General features: G+C 37.2%; 1 protein-coding gene across 2 annotated transcripts in view; it reads left to right on the top strand.

Annotated features, from left to right (window-relative positions):
* The window catches only part of cobll1b (cordon-bleu WH2 repeat protein-like 1b), a 38,426-nt gene extending 21,101 nt beyond the window's left edge, over positions 1–17,325 (top strand). For both annotated transcript variants that reach the window (XM_053497019.1, XM_053497020.1), the window contains 12 exons: positions 1,272–1,454; positions 4,259–4,466; positions 4,692–4,917; positions 5,087–5,128; positions 5,420–5,517; positions 5,930–6,136; positions 6,391–6,529; positions 11,669–11,942; positions 12,037–12,113; positions 12,266–13,695; positions 14,966–15,103; positions 15,806–17,325. In XM_053497019.1, coding sequence (XP_053352994.1) covers positions 1,272–1,454; positions 4,259–4,466; positions 4,692–4,917; positions 5,087–5,128; positions 5,420–5,517; positions 5,930–6,136; positions 6,391–6,529; positions 11,669–11,942; positions 12,037–12,113; positions 12,266–13,695; positions 14,966–15,103 — 3,022 coding nt within the window. In that variant the 3' untranslated portion in view covers positions 15,806–17,325. The remainder of the gene's footprint in view (positions 1–1,271; positions 1,455–4,258; positions 4,467–4,691; positions 4,918–5,086; positions 5,129–5,419; positions 5,518–5,929; positions 6,137–6,390; positions 6,530–11,668; positions 11,943–12,036; positions 12,114–12,265; positions 13,696–14,965; positions 15,104–15,805) is intronic.
* The last annotated feature ends 407 nt before the right edge of the window (positions 17,326–17,732 follow it).

Genomic DNA, 17,732 nt, shown 5'->3' with positions numbered 1-17,732 from the left:
TAAATTAAAGATAACATGAAGACTAAACGTATACATGTTCTGGAGATTTCTGTCCCCAGCAGGAGGATATTTACTTCTCAGTGAAGGACTCTACAGAGAGTTCACTAAATCAAATCACAGTCATGTCATTAAAATAATATACAGTATGCTAGACAAAAGTGTGCTCTGCAGCAGATCAGCAGATGGTTCTGTGGTATTTGAATTATATCTGTATACTATCTATCTTTTTTTGTTGTCGTTGTGGTCGAATAATTGTCAAGCTTAGATTATTTAGGCATTTAAACCAACTTTTCTGTTCCCCACTGACTGATAAAATCTGAAATGTTTAACCCTTAATCTACATATTATTGCAGTATCACATAGTGTACTGTCATCTATCGTTGTGTTACATTACTAAATCTTGTCTAAATCTAAGTCTTAAAGAGGTTTGCATGGATCTTGTTTGTTGTGCTTTCATCTATTGCTTCCCCCCTTTATCCTTCATCTCCGTGAATAAAGCATTTCATTCAAATGTCTTGTGACTTGCGTGTAAAGTGAATCCAGGCTCCCAAATTTAATAGCGGTTTGCTTTGAGTCTTAAATAAAGGATCACTTACAGTCCATTTCCCACAGAGTTTACTCTGATTAGGCTGGTGTTCATGATAGCCTTGTTTTAATACCTTAAGGCTCCACAGAAACAGGAGTCAAGATCTGCAAGATAAGATTTGTGTTTATTATGTATACCAAGGTATGCCAATGTAAAAATAATATTTTTGTTTTCTGGAATTAAATTATATACCTAAAAACAGGTCCTCTATGGTCTCTTTGTCTCTTTACACTATATATACAGTAAGTTAGTATTCTATTTGTATAATGCATAGAGCCCAGATATAGTCGCCTACAGTAAGGCTGATACTAAAGTTTTAAAAATGACGAGTACCTGTACTTCCCTTAACTGAATTAGATCCCTGTTTATTTTTGGAAGCAGAATGATCGAATGTATTGTTTGATATACACTCTCCTTTTCTCCAAATGACAGCTCAGTGGTGGAGTCCAGGCCAGCACTCGATGCTTGATTACTATCATTCGCTTGAAGTGGACACTAACAGAGGCCAGACCTCTGCATAAGTTTAGTTCCATATGACGTAATAGTTTAAACACACTTAATCATAGCTGTGAGCCAAGACACAAGAAATCCTTAGGAAGTGTGTATCTAAATAATCAGATCAGTGTGTCCATACTCTTGTCTATCTCTGGCCTAAATCTCATTGTTTGCTCTTTATCTTTTGTAGGAGGTCATCTAAAAACAAGGCCCCCCTGCCTCCAGCAGTGGTGCATGGTCCATTTGTGTCATCTCATGTGCCTGCATTAACACACACCACCATGGAACAGAAGGAGAATCTTTTGGAGCAAGAGCTGCTACTGACAGTGGTGCTACCTGAAGGAGTGGAAAAGACCACAATGGTGCACGGCAGGTGAGTGAATCCAACAGTCCGGTATTTTAAGTTGTCATTGCTGAACGACGTTGTCAGGTCATTGATGAGCCACGAGCCCAATGCAGCAACCCCACGTAGCATCTGCATACCACTTGGTGAAGTGCAAATTTTGTGAGACATATAACTATTGGGTAGTTTCTCCCTAGACCTTCTGTTAGTGCTGTAAGATAGGTGAAGTTCTCAAGGCTAAGATTTAACTCAGACAAAGTAATCATATGACAACAGGATGGTTGTGCAAATGTCACTTTAAGTGGGGTTGAGCTGCTTAAGTTCTGCTTAAGATTAAGTTCCCTTCATTATAGCTTTGAATGGTTTGTGACCATGAGTGGAGGGATTTCTGCACACAGTTGTCATAGTGTAGATGTTGAGTCAGGTCCTGTTCAAAGTGCATTCTGCATAACGTATTCCTGTACTTGGCTTGAGTGATACTGGTTTTCCCTTTTTGGTTGAATCATCTGATTAATGATTAAGTCTTCAAGATTATACCAATCAATAATAAATCAATTGTGTTTTGAAGCAACGATTTTATTAATCATTTTATAGCCTATTTACAACTATATAAAAATTTTTATAATCTTAATAAAAAAAACGTAAATATCACTTCTATGGTCTTACAAAAAAAAAACCCATATAAGTTAATTAAATTTAATTCAATTTAATTTGTATAGCGCTTTTAACAGTTGTCATTGTCGCAAAGCAGCTTTACACAATCAAAATAATTATTTAAGTTTGTATGGAATGTGAATGTGTATGAATTAAAATGGTCATATAGTGGCAAGGAAAAACTCTTTGAGATGGAAATAGGAACCAAGAGAGGAACCAGACTCACCAGGGAACCCATTCTCATTTGGGTGAAACAGAGAGCAGAGAGCTGCATTCATACTGTGTGTTAGGTGGCAGGCAATTCTGCCATAACACTTGATGTTAATTGATGTTAATATGGAGTCCAGGTAGTTATTGGAGGCTCAGGGAGACTCGTAGGAAATTCCAGTTCTGAACTATCGAGCAACTGCAGCCAAGTTAAGGAATACATAGCTTATAAAATGTTTCTGACCTAATGTTTCACAATAAGATACAAGATTGTGTTAATGGACTTTAATAACAATCAATAAAAAATCTTCTACAAGTATGCAGTAACTTTAGCCATGACACTCCTTTATAGATTTTAGCATCAACATGCTGTCTTTAGATTCTCACAATTATGTTTGAAATTATTTAAAAAAGCTTATATTTTGCAACAATAACAGAAGGAAAATTGATTATTAATATAATTTATAGCACGGCAAACTATGGCAGGGCTAGACAACATTGCAAAGTGCTGCACTGAGGCTAAGATAAAAAATTAAAATGGTTTTCAAACATCATGGAGTCAGTATGATCTTCCACTATAGAAAATTCATATAGTAGATTGGAGAAATAGTCTCCAGTCTGCCTTTTAAAAGCTCTCCAGTGATCAAACTTCTTTAGCAATGTGTAGCTTTCTCCTTTGCAAACTGATGGTGCTGTTGTTTTAGTTCAGTTGTAAGCACTGTGGCAACTGCAGAAAATCTAATTAGATTAGAAAATCTAAACACTTAAACGGTTTTTATAAAAACAAATTAACTAGCATGCTGAGGGATCTTGCCAGGCTCAAACTAATCCAGGTTCAATTGAGAAGTATTACATATCAAATTCCTCCCAATCTTTTCTGCTGGGACACAAATCGTGTCACCAACTTTTCCTTCCTCAGCATTTAACTGTAGCGGCTGGATATTTCCAAAGACTTCTCATATTCTGGCATTCCAGAAGCAGTTGGAAAGCATCACATAGCTCATTCTGTGTCACTAAAGGATTTTCCACACTCACTATGCTCCTGTATGACAGAAACATTCCTCCGCTCCTAGCAGTATACAGTATCTGGCATGCATATACTGGATATTAGCCTTTTCTCCTGAAATTCTTGAGTTCAACTTTGCTCAAATGCTAACTGTTTAATCCTTTAAAAATCCCAGCTAATCACTGGGTAAATGATCTTTAAGTATGGTATGGTAGTATGGAAGTGGTATGTATTATTTTAAGAAAGCCATATATCCGTGAGAGTGAGGAATGAAACTGTGGGAGTTTGAGGGGTTTAGGACTGTTCATGAAACTTCAACCTGAGATAAACAGGATAATATTTTGTTTAAAACCCCAAGGCTTCATAGCATTTGGTTATTTCTACTAGTATGATATTATTCATGCAAATTACTACACTTTATTGTGTGCTAAACATATACTCTGCTTGTTTTTACTCTCATATGCTTAATGCCACATTTATTTTATTTATGCTCTTAAATATAGCAGTTATGTTTGCCACATTGACTTCAAAACTATATTTTTACATTTTATTGGAAAATGTGACTCAGGCATAGTGTGCAAGAACAGTTTTATTGTTAGCCAAAGACTGACTAAGTTCTACCACATCCTCTTTTTTCTGTATTCAGTTTCTGGTGTTTTGTCCGTTGTTTTATTTGGTATAGTATGTTTTACATCTAAGTAGCATGGCCATGGTCAATGATACTGTTTTTCACATAAAAAAAAATAAATGTTCTATAATTTAAGCTTATTTTTTTAATAAGTAGTAATAGTGGTGCTTCATATCATCTTAAAGAATAGAAAGACTTTCTGAAATTAGCCTCCACAACAGCTCCATCTAGTGGAGACAATGTATTTAGAGCAAAGATTTATCTTGTAAGGTTCAATTACATCTTGTAAGGCGGCAAAGTGTAAGTGTGTGTAAAATTCTAAAATGTATGTGTTAACAGTAAGCCCATGATTGACCTACTTGTGATGCTGTGTGCAAAGTACCACCTCAACCCATCAGGCCACACCATTGAGCTAATCTCCACCAATAAGAACCACATTAAATTCAAACCCAATGCTCTTATCGGAGATCTGGAAGCTGAGAAAGTTCTGCTTAAGCCCAAAGGCATGGAGGACAAGAACAAGAAGTCTGGATCACTAATGCCAGAGGTGAAGTTCTGGTTTAATTACGTCTTTAAATAAAAACAATTTTTCATTTGCAAATATTATTATAAAAATTCTAACCATATCCAGACTTTATTTCCTTCCTAATACTGTGTTTAGCCTTTTTGAATTATTAAATGTCCCGTCTTGTTTAATGAAAATACCCATAGGCTCTGTTTCTTCTTCTCATCGTATTTATTTTATTAATTTGATTACATCTGTTTCCCTCAGGCTACTGTGCGTCTGGTAATAAACTATAAAAGGACCCAGAAGACAATTTTGCGAGTAAACCCTAAGCTTGCTCTGCAGGAGCTGCTGCCTGCTATTTGTGAGAAATGTGAATTTGATGTGCAAAGCACCGTGCTGCTGCAGAACGTGCACTCACAGGAGCCTTTGGACCTGATGAACTGTCTCAATGACCTTGGCCTCAGGGAGCTCTACGCAAGAGACACACGGGGTAAAGACAATAACAAATAAAGTAATAAAAAAGTCTTATTTGAAATCCAGTTGGCTCCAGCTCCACAGTGGTATATTCACTTGGTCAGAAGTACTGTACAGTATGTCCTCTACAGAAACTGACTGTCACTGCCATTTTAATAACTTTCATTTATGTAATCTCTAAACAGTTATCAGTCCAACAGACCTCCCTCCATCACCAACTCCTTCAGGTAACAATCACTTTAAAGGCTGTATAATATAACATACACAATCTAAGCTTCCATATTCCTGTTAGAGCCGCTTAATATTGTTTGGCTGAACTGCAATATGCAAATAGAACATTTGATCAAAACAGATGTAATGCACAGAAATACTAATCATGAGGATCTGAGACTAAATCACAACATGCACTGAAAGTTTGAACCTCAAATTATGTATTAGAAGTTTTTTTTCACTGTAAACTTACTGTATACAGTATAGTTCTAATCCAATTATTAATATCTTGTGAATTTGTTTAACAGATGTTACTCAACCTGGCAAGGACAAACTTCAGAAAGAAAAAGAAAACAAGGGACTGTTTGGCAGGTTCAGAAGAGGAAGTAAAAAGAAACCTGAACAGGTGCGTGTTGATTTAAAACAGTTTCACATTAGAAGGTGAAATTGTAGAAATTGTTTAGCAGGCAAATGGTTTAATACAGTGTCCTGGTTATTTTTTTGGCTAGGAATCTGTTGAGGGAGAAAGTAGCTTTTCCAATAAGTCTCTGACCCATGCGATTTGTTTGCCGTAGTACAGGCGGTTCAGGACTGATGCAATAAATGTTTATTTTGAGTGCTCTTTAAACTTTGCATGGGCAAGCCCTGAGCTTTTCCATTGGTCAGTGGTCATGCTTGTCCTTGTACCCAAATTCAGACTTTTGCTGAGTAAAGACTGCTTTCAAGAGTTCCTGCCGTTGAAGAATGTTTCGTGCGTGATTATCTGTAAGTCTGTGAAAGTAACGAAATTGTTTGTTATTTTGTTTATCTTTTTAAAGGCATCGACTGTGAGTGCACCAGCATCTCCAATCAACAGGAAATCAAGACCTGCGAGCATGAGTTCACTCAGCATGCATTCCGCCACATACGACTCGAACACTATACCGTCTGACACGCCAAAGAAGAGACGGGCCCCTCTACCCCCTCAGATGAAGTCCTTTGACCTTAACAACTCTCAAACAAGCAGTCATCCTGATGACAACCAGGTATGCAATGCTTATTCTACTCTTCTCTGTACAATAGATTTACATTTAACATCAAATCAAATTCTGAGCTATTACTTTATCAACATTTTCTTTCATTTTTATGTACTACATTAAAGTATTTATATTATATACATAAAACTGAATTAATTTAACATACATGTATTTAAAATGTCCAGCAAATTCAGATCATTTTAGCTTATATTATGTTGGGTGAAAGCAGTCAGATTGCGATGTAACTTTTCTGGATTGTGAAGGTCACTGCATCTCTGAGTCGAAGTTTATCTACTGAATCATCCCTTAAGAGGAGTAAGAGGAAGGCCCCACCACCCCCTACCTCCCCCGGCAGCTCTATGGTGACCCATGATGAAAAAACGCAGGATACAACTCTAACAGGTCGGTGTGCAGCTTGTGGCACCTTTTAAACATTGTAAACATTTATTAGGGGCCTTAAGGATTAACACAGTCCTTCAGCAGTAGTGTTTCTCCAGCTGTTGCCATACAATGGTTGGTGATCTTTAGGAGTGTATTCTTTAAGTCGAAATTATGGATAATCTTTAAAAAAGTTAAAAAAAATAAAAAAGCATTCATGTTGTTGTTATATAAATCTTACATTTGTCAGTTAATCAGGTTTTTGATGGTATCTAACTAGTCTGTAAGCAATTTTGGGGTTCTTGCTTGGACAGAGATAAACAGTCATACTTTGTCCTGCATTTAAACACAGCTTGACATAAAGCAGTGAATGAGATTGTAGCAGTGCAGGCGTGCTTAGGCTCAATTTTGTACACATTCTGCCTCCTAGTGGTACATTTGGGAAAGTTCACTTCATTCAGACTGTTAATTATATTTTTGGTGTGTTTCTTGGTGTATATCTGTAAACTCTGATCCTCTATTAAAATATCAGATTTTAAAAGTTAAAGCTATAGCTATAAAGTTGTGGGAGTGTAATTTGGCTGTATTAGAATAACTCTTGCCCTAGATTTAAATGTGTGCATCTGCAGTGTTTGACAAACGCACATGCGCGCGCACACACACACACATACACACACTTATTCAAAACAGGTTCAGCAACTGGGTCAAGGTGAAGATTTTTAAAAGTAAATGCCATTTCTCCTGGAGCACTGGCTTGTATGCCTATAGTGACCTGGCTATTTTAGGCAGGTCCGTGTACTGTGGCTGCAGTGAACTTTGGTGATGCTAGTCAAAAAAAGGTAAATTTAAAGTGTATTAGCTAAATTATAGTGCTTTAGTGAATAAATGTGAATAACCGATGATTATAATTCAACTGGCAGTGGTGCTAATGTTATAACTGATCGTTGTCAAAAATACTTACAATAATACCTAAACATAATTACTCATGTAATTTTATACTATACTCTGAAATATACTACTTATATATATTATTAAATTTATAATTTTGCATATAAGATGAAAGTGTAAAGTAATTTTTCCAATACTGTATTAAGCAGTTATAAGACTTGACTATGCAGAAAGTGGGTATTTTTCCATGATGCTTGCTGTTGCTCCTCAACCTCATGTGGTGATGTTGTCTTCTTCTCTCATTTAACTAGAGTCTAATTACAGTATACGTGCATATCTTTGTATTTTTTCCAGACAATTTTTTTTTCATTATTTTTATGTGTGAAAACTCTTTGTTGATTGCTTTTATAATTTATAGGGTGGTTATAAGGTTGGGTAAGGAGTGGGGTTCATAGTCAAATATTAGAAACAACAAACTATACAACTCCCATTATAAAATAAGTTATAATTATAAGCAGAGGTGAGGGTTCTCTCTCTCTTGCTCTTTTCTCTCTCTCTCTCTCTCTCTCTCTCTCTCTAATGCATAATATGCAGTAGGTGTTGATATTAGCCCTTGAATGCTACACACAAGAGAACTTGAAGTAACTTGATGTAGTGAAGTAATATAATTATATATAATAAAACTGCTCAATTAAATTACTGATACATGATATATTTACTTAAGCAGCTAATATTTACCTAGTTATCCTCCACCTATTTTTATAAGGGTGTCTATGTTAGAAAATACAATATGGCTCACATATTTTTTTTTTTGTAATATAATGAAATCAGTTTTCAAGCTTCATTAAAATTCTTGAAACCTGCAATTCCTGAACTTACAGCTTCTCCAGTTTCCTTCAGTCAAAAATGTAATTAAACAAGCTTTTACTTACATTATGTTTGGAAAGATTTTTATTCTACCCAAAAAAATGACAGCAAAGAAACTACAGTACTTGTTAAAATTTAAAATTATACATTCCCTTAATCATGATATAGTATACGTGAATTTGTTAATATATCTGCATAGTCTCTTGAGTGTAGAACAGTTTAAGGTGTTACCAAAAAAACAAAAAAAAAAGATTAGCATGTATTTACAGATTGCATTTTGCTGTTTCAGAATGCCGTGTGTGACTCCATTTGTTTCACACACCAAAATTGTCTTTATTGGTGATGGCCAGGCACTTGTATTTCACAAGCTGACTGCTTATATAATTAGAATTTAATAATACATTTACATTTTTTAATTAGATGAGCCTTATTGGAGGCTTATCAGTATCCATACATGCACTGACCAACCTGTGAGAAAAAATGCACCCTGTCTTTTAATTGACTATTAATATGATTTTTTTCCCTTTATCTTTAAAAAAAAACACAAAACTGTGTGTCTAGAGAGAAACACACAACTCTGTGTCTAAGAGCCCTGGTTTTGCTCACAACTTCTGGGTCTAACAAGTGCTCTTATTGTAACCATAAATGTTTTACTTTTCAAAATGTCTTGATTTTCCAGAGCCCCAGTGGCAAAGATTTCTTGTAAAAATTGCATTGTTTTGCTTAAGTGTAATAACAAGCCTTTCAGCAAAAAGTATCTACATGGGGCAAGGGTTTAGCTTTTAGGGAGTAATTGCACCTTAATCAGGGATTTACAGGCAGACTCAGCTCATCATTTATAACCACAAAAAGGCAGCTACTTGAGACATGAGAGATGCTTCTCTGGGTTTGCTTTCATCTATAAACAGTTGCAAAGGGTTAAACAAAAACCTTGTTAAAAATGATCAATGTTATAGACATTTGAATTATTTTGAGAACATACATTGACTTAACTTAGTCATATAAAATTTTTTATTTATTTCACAATAGCTACAATTTACCATTTAACCTACAATTTCAGTACTTTTCAATAAGCTTGCTTATTTATTTATTTATTTATTTAAGGGCTGGGGGGTGACAAGCTTCTGGTACTTCTCCATTGGAATCTTACCTCGAAGTTCACATGCAAACGTCTCTATTTCATTGATGTTTGATGGCTTATTTGCAATCTTTGGTTGATTTAGGAAGTGTGAGTCTAGTCATCACTAATGTTCAATTTCTCAACAAAAGGCATCATGTTATTCTTTAAAATGGCCTGGAATTTCTGGCAATTCATGATTTCTGCAGCAGAAAAACATCCCAATATCATCAGTGACCCACCAACATGCTTGATTATAGGGATTGTACTCTTCTGGGCATGAGCTTAGCCTTTGTCATGTAGGGTCCATTTGTCAAAAAAGTTCCAGAGTTCCAGTTTAGCTTCGTCAGTTCATAGAACTGATTCCCCAAACTCTGCAGAAATATTTGGAATAATCTTTCGGCTTTTGGCATATTCTACCTAATCTTTGATGGTTTTCATAGTAAAAAAAAGAGTTTATCTTGGATTCTGGCCATGAAGTACTTGTTTTTTCATTGTTTGTCTTATGTTTGGCACTGAAACCCCCAGTCTGAGCATTCTTCATGTCATCCTGCAGGTGGTTTGTAGTACAACTGTTTTTTTTTTGTTTTTTTTTGTCCTAGTTAAGTTTTAACAGCTCTTGAAGAAATTTTGGAAATTGTCAACTGGCCAGGCAGGTTTATGGCTGTTAGGTCCCATATTTCACTGTCTGTTTAACAAGTTAACATACTGTAGGTCTCAGAGCTCCAGAAAAACTTTAATTGAATATTACTGATTGTTACAGTCTTTGTCTTTAAAATGCTATTGATTTGTTTTTCTGCAGTACAATCTTTTACCCCTCAATTTGTACTTCTTCTGTATGTGTGCTACATTTTCATATCCTTTCTACATTGTACAGTATTAGAGTATGATTTATCTTCTAGGAGTTCAGCAGTAGATTTTAAGGGCCCAATAATAACGTATTGGCAGAGTTTGCAGTCTCTGATCACTTGTGTCTCCAGTGCTGTCTTATTCTCTGCTGATAGAAATTATTAGCTTCAAAGAATAGGAGAGGGAGGCATGGACTAAGGCAAAGAAAAATTAAGGGAGATGGACCGGAAAAGAATGAGATTGATCACAAAAAAATTTATTAAAATGGTAAATAAAAAGCAAAAGCATGGAATGAATTAAATAAAAAAGAGTAAGAAACAAAAACAAGAAAAGAAAGTAAAGCCTAGATTCTGGTTGCAGCTATCTATTTCCATGGCAATCCACAACTCCAAAGAGAGAGAGAGAGCGAGAGAGATCACAGAGCACTCTGCAGAGAGAAGCTCTCTCTATGAATACTGCACTCCAGTCCCCAGCGACAGCCCTTGAAGTGCTGAATGCAACGGCTGGCGCAGGCAAGTGAGATGTCTTAATTAAGAGCGATCCACTCACTCTGAAGAACAGTGTGGCACAGCAGCACTGTGTCCTGGCTGCTCCACTCTCACACTAATACTACTCCCATCAGCCCATTATGTAAGCTGTTCCAAGACACCGCTGAGGAGCAGAATACATATCTCTTTATTAACCCATGCTGAAAATGGCCACTGAGCCTACTGTGAGAGAAAATGAAAATCAAAGTAAAGGCAGCCCTTGCCTCAGTATTAAGTGAAAGAAGCTCCTCATACTATTTTAATAATCAGATCAAGTGCCTAGAACCGTGAGGGGGGGAAAAAACCTCTATTGCTAGAGGATCTAATAATTTATAACACTAGAAAAGGTTTACCAGTAGCAGTACTTTCATAAGAGGCGACATTTGACTGACATTGCAGACACCCACCCATGTTTACTCATTCTGTTTACTCAAGCAAAACTCTAATAACTTTTAAAGACGCTAGGGCTGTATCTATACATTATTCAAAAGAGCTCATTGTGTCAGTGTTCAAATGTTTGTTTTCTCTTCACAACCTGGTGTACAGAGGTGCAAATACCCAAGAACCAATCAGACTGCACCTACAATACAAGGCTCTGAAGCATGTGGTGAGGAAAGGGAACAAAAGACCTCATGTTCTGTGAACATGTCTGAGAACGTGGCTACATTTTATTATGTGTGATAGTGTGGATCACACGTAATAAAATGAAAGGAAGTTGAGCATGTGGCAGGTTTTAGGAGGAGGTAGTGATGGTGTACTGAGTTGTCTTGAGTGTATTTATTTGGGAGCTTGGTATCAGCTTGTATTTAGGCTGTACAATGCTATAATTATCTTAACCCTTATTTTCAGGTATCATTTGGATTTGAACATGTCTTAGGGAATTATGTCATAATAATATTTACCGCAATGTTGCAGGATTGCCAACGACCCCTGAGGAGATCCAAGAAAATCAAGAGTCTTTAATGGTTCCTGACAACACTGTTGTCCATGTAAACTCCAGTCCTGAGAGCTTAAGTCCTCTGCCAGAGCTTCTAGAGGACGACAGCAGTGTCAACCTCTCTGTTGATGTCTCTCTGGATTCAGGCAGAGCAGAAACTGCTTCCCTGACTCAGGATACAGAAATGGAAAGTGTAGCTCCCTCTAGGGAGAACCCAGAAGAAGTATCACCTGATCAGACCACAGATGGCAAGTACGACAGTTTTGAGCATAAGACTATTAAAATTTTTGTCTGTATATCTGGTGCTTGGGTTTCTAAACCTTTACATAATATTTTGTCCTGACAGACTAGCTGCAGACTCTGAGGTGAAAAGTAAGCAGCCAGAGGATGATTGCGATGTCCAATTACAGTCAACAAACAATGGTGTGTTGTGTTTCCATTTTCTTAAAAAAATAATCTTGGGTTTTATTTTTACCAGCTCACATACAGACACATAGATGTTCAAAAAATTAACGTAAAAAAGTAATTTTATTGTCTGACTGCTAAAGTTTCTTCATTTCTTTACTCTTATACAGCCAGCGTTGAGAAGACTGAAATGGCATGTTTAACTGCTGAAGGTTCCACAGCAATGAAGGAAAAGAGCACTTCACCAATGGTTGCAGCTCAGGATTCCATAAACATAGTTATACACACCCAGCAAGCAGAGCCACAGGCTCCTCCTAAGCCCAGTTATGCAGCAGCTGCAGTACAAACAACACCAAACATTTCTTTTACTGGAACCAATGCAAGTCAGACACAGACGGAAATTCAAACTAAGATAAACAGCTGTAATGGGTCTACCCCTACCCCAGAGTCAAATGTATGTACGCCTGTAACCTTAGGAAGCCCAAAAAGAGACATAGCCACATCTACAGAAGAGACTCAAGCTCAAAAGATTTACCCAAACTCTACTCAAAGCATTGATAAACAGGCATTCACATATACTCACCTATCTGAAAGGCCAAAATCCACGCAGACCCCCAGTTCTGAAAATCAAAAATCTATGCAGATTTCCTCAGGAACTAAACATGGAAGCTTACAGTACCTTCCTGCTTCTGACTCCAAGCCTAAACCCTCAAATGAACTCACTCGCGAATACATCCCCAAAGTAGGTATGACCACCTACACTATTGTGCCTCCAAGGTCCTTGGACAATCTACGCTTCTTTGAAGTAGAGCTGACGCTTGAGTCTCCCAGTGTGCCTGGAATCCAGGAAGTGAATGTGGAGTCTTTAAATAAAAAACCAACATCACCAGCAGCAGCATCTCCCACCAGGGTTGAGTGCAGGTCTGGCAGTGCCAGTGATCTCCCTCCATCCACTTCCCCAACTGTAAGCTCTCCTTCAGACTCCTCTTATATCCCTCAGCCCAAGGAGAAGAAAATTCCACCTGCGACCAGGCCCAAACCAGCTTCTTTCCGTATACCACAGAATAAAAGAACTCCTGGAGGTTACGTCAGCTCGGCAGTAGTGCGCAGTAGGAGTTTGAGTGAGGAAAAGGAGCCTCTAGGTAGCCCACAAAGGGAAAATTTCAATGGGCCTACGGAAGATGTCTTCCCCCTTCCTCCACCACCTATCCAGTGGGAGGAGGAGAAAAAGACTACAAAGGAGCAGCACAAGACTCCACCAATATCTCCACTAAAGCAAGAGAGAATGTTACAGTCTAGTCTAGCTTCTTCCCCAAGTGAGACTGAAGTGTTTAGTGGCACCGCACATTCAGGTTTGCCCCGCCAAATGAGTTTACCACCCCCTGGCCTGACTCTGGAAAAGCTCCGGACTTTTTCAGCACCAAAGCCATACACCTCATCTACACCATCACGATTTGCCCAGGCTGTCAATTCTGCAGTCAAGAGATCTCAGTCGCTTACCCACAATCCTGTTGTGTGTGGCCGCAAGTTGCCTTTGGCGATGACTAAACGGTGTACAATCAGAGAGACAGATGAGCTTGTTGAAATACCCTCTTTCAGGGTGAGTATGATTTTCTCTTTGGGTTTTTGTTTGTGCAGACACCAATAAGGTTAAAAAGGCTTTTAGTTAAAACGATAGATTGGTGATGAAAGCAACACAGAGCAATTTTAGCTAATTTTTGTTACACTTTTGTTGCACTTCATATACAATACATGACTCCAAGCCATGATTCCAGCAATGATTGTTGCTGGAATCGTGGATATCTCTTGAGATTTTGTGACAGAGGTCATCTATGCAAAAAAGCACTGTTCTTTTCTTTCTGTCTGCGCAATGTGCCATTTTTTTCCTATTTGGCATCACTACACAACATGTCTAAGAAAAGCTTTTGTTAGATGACATGATAGAATGTGCATGCCACTGTGTTGGTTTCTCTCTGCTTTCTTGCGATATGTCCGTGCATGTGAGGTATGTGAGGTGTGTCGCGGGGGGTAACTCAATGCCGCTATCTGCATTGGTATGCATCTGGAACATTTCATTATGAGTATTTGCATTCATACGTTATATAACACCCCTATTTATATCTGTATCTGGAATTTATGTTTTCTTTTCATTTATAATAATGGATATTTGATTACATCCCCAGCATACTATAAGTGTATATAAGCATGACAGGAATGGGTGTTCTTTCATGCACTCATATTTTGTGTGTGCACACTTGTATATACACCGATCAGTATAACACTAACACCACCGCCAAGTGACTTGAATAACATTGACTATCAGTTATATACCAGTAAAATGGTGACAGGATCATGGGCACCCATGGCTCATCTAAACATTTGAGGACCAAAGCCTAGCTTGTCTGGCCCGATCCCACAGAAAAGCCAATGTAGCATAAATTGCTAAAAAAAAGTCAATGCTGGCTTTGATAAAAAGATATCAGATAAATCAGTGCATCACCGCCTGATGCATACATGTATGGGGCTTAGCACGCAAAGAGGTCGAGGTTGTTGTTCTGGCTTCAAAATTTCCCAGATCGAAATCAAATAGAGCACCCATAGGACGTCCACCGCTCCGTGGGTGCACCACAGTGCAACCCACATCACCCAAAGGATCTGCCATTAACATCCTGGTACCATACACTGCAGCACAACCCCAGAGCTCCTGTGGAGTCCTCCGAGTGCCTTGAGGGATCAGATCCATATTGGTAGCACAAGGGGAACCTACACAATACTGGACATAATTGTTTGTGTTTGTACCCGAGGAACAGAACAAAAAGGTATGTTAGTCCACATCTTGTTAAGCATGTATGTGTGTGTATACTGTATAGGATGTGGACGGTGAGCATGGACAGAGGAAGAGCAGCAGTGACTCCTATGTTTCTCCAGTTGAAGAGTCCGAGGAGGTGTGGAAAAAAAGAACGCCTGATCTTTCTTCAAATAGTGGGTCTACTGCTCACTGCCTCTGAGTAAGTATAATAGTATTTACTATTCAAATTTGTTTAAAAAATAATGCAGACTCAAAGTCAAAGAATGATGTACAGATTCATTTACATCTGAAGGAATATCTGAATCAACAAAAGCCCTCCCATGTGTGCTTTATTTACATATATGCATATAACCCTATATTTTATAGTTTAGGTGCATTTAAATATAATTTATATTGAACACACATTTATGTATGCAGGTAATATAACAGTGAGGCATACAAAAGAATTTGGCAAGCTATAGTTATCAAGATAGAGGAAAAAAGAAGAAATGGAAAAGAGGAAGAAATTTATTTTTTATTTAAACGTTAATGAGCACAAATTGAAAATGCAAATCGGCTATTAACACAGTTTAATACAGCACTTCATTGCTGACCTAAAGTAGGTGTGCAATATATAGAAGTGTTTTGTTGTTTTATGAAGATGTTAAAATCACTTGGGATTAAACCCTACTGTATGTAAAAAAAAAATCAGTAATACCAGTAAATGTAAATGATATTTGATTATATCATATCATAAAATAATTCATTTTAGATAAAATTTTATTACTATAATCTTTAAACCTTTTTTATTTTAGTTGTTGCAACGGTCCACTCACTAGTTTATTTATTCCATTTACCAATAATTTCAAGATGAATTCTGTTTGTGCAGTCCTAATTGACATTTATGTTTATTACATTGCAGGCATATATTGTTGTCTCCAGTGAAGTTTCCAGTCCTGAAGGCTTTTTCTGGCACAGTTTCAGAGTATTTAAACACTTCTTTACTGTAGCTTTAAACTTCATTCCACCTTAGTGCCTTAATGAGCACTTTTTTCAGCTCAGCGCCTTTATACCTTGTCCTTACCTTTTGTCCACTGTGAGGACACTCCAGCTCAGTGCACCTGAACTAGGAAGTGTACAGGACGACAACAGCACTGTAAATTCATTTAAGTCTGTTTTAATCCTCTATGTTTTCCGCTTTCTATTGCTTGGCAACATTTCTCTTCAGGAAATCACAGATTTTGAGAAACACTTAAAGAACTATTGCTATTTCGTGCAATGCAGTGACCACTACTATAAAAGAGAGAAAAGAAATTTCGCAACTAGCTTACTGCTTGATTAGCAAACATTCTACCTGACAGTGGAAAGGGATAGTGGCCACTTTGTTCTATTATATTGTAATTTAATTTTTAATTCATCAACTCTCACTGCTCTCAGATAATTTACAGTGTTAAACCTGACATATCCCAGCATGACATTATGGGAATACATTGAAAAATATTGGTTAGATGCATTGATTATTTTCAGAGAATGTTTCATGTACTTTAGTGTTTGGGACATTTATAGTATTTCAGTAAAAACACGGTCTGGACCTTAATGCTTCTGGCAGTGTGTGAGTGTTAGTCAGGGTCTTGATAAGATCAGTTTAAGCAGGTGTGCTAGCACACAGAACTAAAATGAAATGTGCCCTGTACTGTTTAAAATGTCCATACACCCTCTTAAGGGTACATTTGCCTTCTTTTTCTATCTCCAGCAAGTCAACATTTGAGTAAGTGTAAAATTGTGCTTAGCAGTTGATACAGTGATACAGTAGTTAATACAAGCTCTGTACTCCAAGCAAATATGTAATGCTCCTACAGGAGAATAAGGTCACTGGGTTTAAATCATTATCTCGCAGGTAATTCACAACGCATGCCATTTTTCGAGCTTGATCACACTTGATGCATTTATTGTAACCATCTTAGTTGCATAATATGATAATCCTTACTATGTCTAATGTTCTATTGATTTTGAACATGATATTTTATAGTTTTTTTTTCTTCAATTACAAATATGTTCAGGTTTATGGAAGATGGGTAGTTTTATTTGTGTGTGCTTCTCTTTAACTTATTAGATGTAGTGTGTAGAGTACTGTGTTTATCAGTTCATGTGCATAAGGTACTCAAATACTGTATGCCAGCCTGGTGTTGCCTTAAACCTGTGTGCATGTATACTGAATGCATACCTTTAGTGCAGCTATACATTACTGGTGGACATTACATACCTGTAAATTACATAGATCACAATGAAGTAAGCAGAATGTAATGGTATGTAACTGCACCCATATAATAATGCATTAAACAAGTAGTAGTCATGTGTAACAAACAGGTCTGATGGCTGCAAATGGAAAAAAAAACAAGCTTTTTTAACAAAGCTGAGCACAAAGAGAAACACACTGGTCTGCTCATACAGTAGTTGATCAATCGGAATGGTTATTACCGTCGCGCTCACCGCCGCGTAAAAACGTCAGCGGCCAAAATAAATTAGTTGCATTTCAAAGTCATTCGTAAAATGGCCGCCAGGTGGCGCAAAGTGACATTTTCGCTCGTTGCCGTAAATACAACAGTGACCGTTATACAGCGTATCTCTGTATCTGTTTATTGTTATTTAAGTTCTGGATTATTTCAGGTACTTTAAACACATTGTTGGGTTGCTCATGTTGGCTCATATGAGATGTAGTTTATGAATGAACACCTGGTTGGGTTATTTTGACCCAACAACTGGTTTATTCATTATTCTTTCCTTTCTCCAAATATCAGCCTGCAGAATGTTTGAAATATTACTGTTTATTGTGTTACAGGTGTAGTTTT

The sequence above is a fragment of the Clarias gariepinus genome, chromosome 5 (genome assembly GCF_024256425.1).
Source record: "Clarias gariepinus isolate MV-2021 ecotype Netherlands chromosome 5, CGAR_prim_01v2, whole genome shotgun sequence".
NCBI lineage: Eukaryota > Metazoa > Chordata > Actinopteri > Siluriformes > Clariidae > Clarias > Clarias gariepinus.
Note: the sequence above shows the minus strand (reverse complement) of the source record. Positions and strands in the feature narration are given on the sequence as shown.